The sequence below is a fragment of the Gymnoscopelus braueri genome (genome assembly GCF_963280865.1).
Source record: "Gymnoscopelus braueri genome assembly, chromosome: 22".
Lineage (NCBI taxonomy): Eukaryota > Metazoa > Chordata > Actinopteri > Myctophiformes > Myctophidae > Gymnoscopelus > Gymnoscopelus braueri.
Window position 1 is genome coordinate 40,716,592 of NC_137624.1, and position 7,009 is coordinate 40,723,600.

General features: G+C 41.1%; 1 protein-coding gene across 1 annotated transcript in view; it reads right to left on the reverse strand.

Annotated features, from left to right (window-relative positions):
* LOC308079022 (antigen WC1.1-like) overlaps positions 1–7,009 on the reverse strand; it is a gene marked incomplete at both ends in the record, with an annotated part of 58,510 nt that overhangs the window by 39,993 nt on the left and 11,508 nt on the right. Inside the window, 6 exons of the mRNA XM_080420359.1 lie at positions 29–280; positions 1,167–1,314; positions 1,694–1,768; positions 2,291–2,445; positions 3,390–3,653; positions 4,949–5,207. Coding sequence (XP_080276485.1) covers positions 29–280; positions 1,167–1,314; positions 1,694–1,768; positions 2,291–2,445; positions 3,390–3,653; positions 4,949–5,207 — 1,153 coding nt within the window. The remainder of the gene's footprint in view (positions 1–28; positions 281–1,166; positions 1,315–1,693; positions 1,769–2,290; positions 2,446–3,389; positions 3,654–4,948; positions 5,208–7,009) is intronic.

Here is a 7,009-nt window from a genome sequence, read left to right on the forward strand (position 1 = left end):
TATCCTTTGTATTGTAAAGTAATGTTACAGTCTGCCACCTTGTGGCTGTTTGCAGGACAGCTCAGTCCTGACACGACTTCAGGTGGACTTTGCAGTAAAGGTCTAAAGAATTCAACAGGCTCGCCGGTCTCTCCACATTGCAGCTCTCTGCAGATGGTATTTTGGACATTGGTGTCATTCAGGGTTTCTTTACAGACAGGGTATCGTTGGTCTCCATAGCGTATCTTCACATTTCCAGAACAATGATCTCTGGAATCCTTGAAATCAGCCTTGACACTGGCTGCATGGAAACAGTATAAAAACTTCATGTGAAACAGTTTTTCTATGCATGTACAGAGATAACATACCACTAAAACAACAAACATGATGATATTTATATATATATATATATATATATATATTTATATATATATATATATATATATATATATATATATATATATATATATTTTTTTTTCCTTTCTTTACAAAACTCTTGAACATGTTGTCTCTACCCCGCTTTCTCTCAGTCTCTCACAGAACAAGCTGGATCAAACCAGCTAACTCCACTGAAACAGCACTTCTCAAAGTCAGAGAAGCGATCCATGCTGCCTAGGCTGCATTCCACTCTGCAGTCCTGATTTTTCTAGACCTATCAGCAGCATTTCATACAATGAACCTGACACCCTTTCTGACCATGCCATCACTGGGACAGAACTTATTCTCTTTGCACTCTTATGTGACTTGTTACCGTCTGTTGTTGAACTAGGGTTCATGCTTACTCTGCTTTCACACTTGTCAGTCACTGTGGATAAGATCGTCTGCTAAATGCTTAAATTGTATTTGTAATTGCAATTGTATACAGTACCAGACCAATCATGACATTATTTAAGTCCAGCATGGGCAAACAGAACAAGAGGCATCAAGATAAGCCAATGTAAATGGAGTGAGACAATCACACAAACAAACACACAACATTACAGAATTGACATATGTTTCTCCACTATTTATATTTGATTATTATTATCTTATTTTTTTTGTCTGAATTTAACTGTGCTGCTGCTACTGTTTAAGGAACATTCGTAGTAATGATAGACATTGACTAAAGGTTACAATAAATTACAAACAAAACATCCCCAAACACCTGCAATAATATACAATACTACAATAATACATCATGCTCTTACTTTCACAGGTGACATGAGCAGTGGAAGTGCATGGGACAGAGTCATTGTACTTGGCCTTGCAGTGCCACAGTGACGTCTCAGTGCCATTACAGTTGACATTGTCCAGTATTCCATGTTGTCTAGCTCTGGTGGTGCTGGTGTCAATCACCTGCAAGAACACATTCAATGTATTCTGAATAAAATTAATTTCCTTTGTCACACAAATAATTTCTGAGTGGATCATCTGTATGAGTAATAGTGTGTGTGTGCAAACTAGTTCTCTCCGCCATGCCAGGTTGCTTAGCCATTGCCTCCAAGCTTTGGAAGGCAGTTACTGTTATAGCGGCACAATGAGGCCAATTTAAAAAAACATTGGGTGGAGCCGTGGAAGTTCCTCTTTGGCTGCTGAGAGTGTGCGTACAAAGTTTCACAGCAATCGAACATGATTTGTGGCATTTTGTGCAAAACAGGCCCCACCCACAAATGTTAAAGCCAACCGTAGCCAATCGGAATGGAATCCGCCGGTGCGGGAGTATAGCGGGCTCTACCTGCCCAAAGTGTATCGCAGCCCTGCTACACTCCTCCTCTGGAGCTACCAGGCCCTCCAGGCGACCTTCTTGATCCTGAGGCATTTGACATTGTGGAGCAATATCATAGTTTTTGAGAAATTGAAATAAACTAATAAAGCTACTTTTCAATTTGCATGCACCCAGCAATATATATTTACAAAGATTTTTTTTTTTTAAACAAAAAATGTGTAACAACAGCATAATATTGGGTTGGGATGTGCAGGTGAGATTTAGAAAACCCTGTGTGGTTTATAAAGTTGGGGTTGCAATCAATGGGAAAAGTGACAAGGAGAGGTTTTGGTGCCAAACTTAATGCTTGCAAAGATTCAGAATAATGATAAACACCTAGTTTGACCCCTCATAAGCTACTTATACGGAAGTTGAACTTTTACAAATGTGTTTTGAGCTTTATAAACACATGGATGAACATTTCTTGGTAAGGAATTTATTGTGATTTTGGCCATTTTTCATAAGATATTTGCTGACTACTGATTGTGCAAAATTGACCTGTAAGGTGTTTTTGTGTGCCACAGATACATGATTCATTTCATATTAACATAAAGAATGAGAGCTCACCTTGCCACAACCCAACTCTCTGCAAACCACTTCTCCATCATGTCTGTCCCAGTCTGAACCACACACAGGCTGCAGACCCATAGAACTATTGATATAAACTGCACCATAACAATCACTGGGACTGTGGTTGTCCAGGAGAGTTATGTTGATATTTTCTGTTAAAACATTAAGGGATTTTACATTGGGGGAAAAAACGATTAAATAAGTGAAATGCATTTAATTTAAATGATAAAATTAAGAAATAAACAAACATGCTCCATTTAATCTGTTTTGTATCATCTTTGAAGTCACATAAATGAATGACCAAAATATAGGCATAATACCTGTGTCTAAGCTGCTTAAATGTGCATGGTTTTGTATCCCCAAAAAAATTATACAACACACTTAAGATGCCATGAAATTAAACTTATGGCTTTTATGTAATGTTTTCCTACTGTGTGTGTAAAGCAAGATACATATCATGGTCTAACTTAAAGCTTAACAACACAGGAGTTGACTCATTTTTCTTCTTTCTGTGCTGAAACTATGAGATGTATGAATATTCATATTACCTGAGCAGTTCAGTGTTGATGGAACTGATTGGCTCCTGTCACAGGTAAAGTTATGTGTGACACTGACTCCACATCTCAGTTGTTTACACATCATATCAGCTGTTATTTTGGTGTTTTCATTGCAGGTAATATTCCAAATGTCACCGTCCTCCACCATCAAGGTTCCAGAACAGACATTGTCCCCGTCTTGTAGCATGGGGTGATCTGTTAACAGACATGAAATTGTACCAACACTTTAACATACATCTTCATGTGAAAATGTACCAACACTTTAACATACATCTGTATGTGAAAATGTACCAAGACTTTGGCATTGAACATTTGAACATTCATTGAACAGCACACAAATGCATTCAAAATGATATACAGTAGTTACTATATAAAATACAAAATGATATACAGTAGCTACTATATAAAATACAAAATGAGATACGGTAACTACTAGCCTATATAACATACAAAATTACATACAGCAATTACTACAAACAAAATGCAAAAGTGTAGACTCCTGCAGAGTGTCTCTTTTAAAAGTATATCAAATAATTCACCTGTACAGTAGACAGACACCAGTCCTCCAGCACACCGGCCCCGGACCGTCTCACACTGCCCAAGACTGGACTCAGAGCCCTGGCAACGGACGTGGTAAACATCTGACCCAGTCCTTCCATGTTTTTTAAAGGGCAGAGCATTGCCACAGCCCAGCTCTCTGCAAACTATTTGCGAATGTTTGTCATCCCAGTGATCACTGCACACCCTGATGCCATCGATCTTCACCTCACCAGAACAGTATGGGAGGGTAACCACAGGATTATCTGGGGAAACAGAAACAACAGCAAATCAGCAAAAATAAATACATCCCTAATCCCACAACCACATAGATGTGATAGCGCTGAAAAAATATGTTATGGGGTCATGTAGAGATGTCATTCAAACCATTTACTTGAAATACGAGGCATACATCCACTGGGCCTGATGAGGCCTGAATATCCCTCATCCAATTATGATCAATGAAAAATAAACTGTCTTTTTCCCCACTTAAACATTCATCTGTCTTGTTATTAAATCATCTTTTGAACACAATCCTTTATGTTACAGTAATATAACTCCTAATGTGTACAAATGGACTGGTAAAATCAAGGGTGTCAATTCATTTTGTTATTTTTAATACAATTAAAATAATTAAATTATGTATTATTATCAATGTTTTGTTGTTTAGTTTTGGATAACACTGTTTGGTAAAACTATTTACTACTCTATAATTATAGATGTAATAGTAACTCGAATATTCGCAATTCTGGGAAATTGCAAGTGTGGTTGCGCAGACGAGAGTCGCGGCCGCCGGGACACGAGGAATACACTGGGAGGAATACCGTCGGAGGTCGTGTGACGTGCGATTCGAATTCGGTGCCGAACAGATCCTGCGTTCGTGATACATGCCGTTTTGATTTTAGGAAATAGGCCCCTCCCACTAAAGAAATAGGCCCCTCCCACAAATGTAACCGGACAATTATATTGTCACGTCACTCCTGAGATCACTTGTATTTCATTTTGAGAGGATTGATCCCCCCAAAAATCATGTTTTTGCATAAAACGGTTACATTTTGCACATTTGTGGCGCCCCCTATGGATCAAAGTGGAAATGCTTTTGGGGATTTGTTGAGTAAACCACCCTTGACGTGTGATTCAAATTTAGGATTGACTGGCCACTTTTCTGCCAAGGAGTGGTTTTGGTGCAAAGCAAATGCTAGCAATAGATTCAGATTCATAAAAAAACACTCACAAGCTACTTAAAGCATATTTTTAGTCAGTGGGGAAAATGTAGGGGAAAATGTATTAACTAATAAATTAATACCAATTAAACTAACCTATCTCTTAAAAATACAAGCACATGATTCCCGGTGTAGCCGGTCAATTTGACACATGGCTTGAGTGCGTGAAAACTGTGGGAGGAGTAGCGGGACAAATTCAAGTTTACCGGGAATAACGAAAAAGAAAGTCGGGACAAGTACTATAGTTTGTTGCGCTGTTAGGGCAATCACACTAATAATAGTCATTACTCTGGCATTGGAGGTAGACCCCTTGGTTCCCGGAGGGTTATATTTTTCACGTTCACAGTCCCAGATGGTCTTCAGGTTCTTCACATCACTACAGTTGAAGCTCTTTTCCCACAGATCAGCAGAACTATTTGATGCTGTATGGTTTTTATAACCGCCACGGTCCAGATGACGGCACAGTTTGGTCTCCCTCTTTGTCTGTCCAGCCATGGCTAGAAACCATCCTGGAACCATTCTGACTGTAAACAAACACATGTCCCTCAAAGTGTCTTCCATGCTGTTTTGGATGTTGTAATCTGATCTTCTGCCATTCTGAGAAGTAACAGAGACAGAGAATAGTTGATGAAAATAACAAATATTAATCAGTTCAAGGGTTGCTTCAGTTCAAGAGGATATTGATGTAAACACAGTCCTTGTTCACAAATGGACTGTTACTGTAACATGTACAATTACTCTGTACAACACTTATTTAAGTGATGAATTTTTTATGTTATCCTTTTAGCCTAAATGTTTTACTGTACCTTACATCTGTGCTGTTTCCATTTCTTGAGAGATTGAAAGTATCCCACCATACAATCAGAGAGCCGTCCCTTTTGGAACCTCAACCTCTTAGGAACAACTCACAGCCAAAGCACTGCTCCACTTCTCTCCCAACTTGCTACAAAAATCGCTCATGCAAAAGTATATAAACACTTCTATTTTATTTTCCACCTTCACATGTGTCTCCTTTTAGAATAATCATAAAGTGTCATAAAGTCTTATCTATTTCTGCTCGCAATTCACTTCCGCATGCTCCGTCTCAACAGCCAATCATCTGCGACACAGAGAGCACCCTTTCACGTTGCCATGACGTTGCCACGTCCGTGAAACGGGAGAGAAACAAGCGCTGACTGTGCGCGAAACAAGCACTGACGTGTTGCTCTATGCAAACGAGGCCAAAAGCGCGACAAAATAAGCCCACCATTGCTTATACAAATAACAACGTCCGTGAAACGGGCGAGAAACAAGCGCTGAGGTGTTTGCTCTATGCAAACGAGCCCAAAAGCGCCACTAAATAAGCCCACCATTGCTTATACAAATAAGCAAACCTGGCAACGCGGGGGACAGAGACATACACGGTAAGGGCCAAAGAGGGACACAGACAGAGCGTTACGCCTTGCGCGTCGACATGTTGTTGCCTTGCAGATCTACTGCTATAGCCCCTCCCCTGCAGAGCACACAACATAGAGAACGACACAGGGAGGGGAGATGGAGAAGGAGGAGAGAAAGGCAGAGGAGACAACACGAAACTTTTCGGTCAGAGTGAGGGAGAGAAAAACAGACACAGACAGGACAGAGAGGGGGAGAAACGACACAAAACTTTACTATACAAAACGCAGCATGGGACCACGCAGGGCAGGGGGAGAGAGAGACGGGGGGGAGAGAGAGAGACGAGGAGGAGGAAAGCGACAGAGAGAGAGAGGGGGGAGGGAGAGGGAGACGGGACTAAACCTTTCTCTCGTCTATCTACAATGACAGGATGAGAGGCCTGTGTTGTTGTGCCGTCTGAGTGCGTGTGTGTGTGGTGTGTGTGTGTGTGTGTGGATATATTATGACTATGAGTGTGGCCAGCTTTGCCAAGAACGCGTGCGCAAACGCGGAGACAGGGGGAGAGAGACAGAGCGAGAGAGGCGAGGAGGAGAGCTACAGAGAGAGGGAGGGGGAGGGGGAGAGAGAGACAGACAGTACATGTGGTCTCTCTAACACTGCGAGGTGGCTGTCAAGTGGATCTGCGATGCGAAGTAGGCGCTGACGTCACGCTAGATGTGAGACGCCGCACAGCGGCTCGAACTTCTAGTTAATCAATCAATCAAAAGTCAGGTGGAATCAGATGAAAGCATTTAAAACGTACCAGAACACTGGAGGCCACCAAGAGAACAATGTCCTTTGTCCTGTAAAGTAATGTTACAGTCTGCCACCTTGTGGCTGTTTGCAGGACAGCTCAGTCCTGACACAACTTCAGGTGGACTTAACGGTAAAGGTCCAAAGAATTCAACAGGCTCGCCGGTCTCTCCACATTGCAGCTCTCTGCAGATGGTATTTTGGACATGGTGTCATTCAGGGTTTCTTTACAG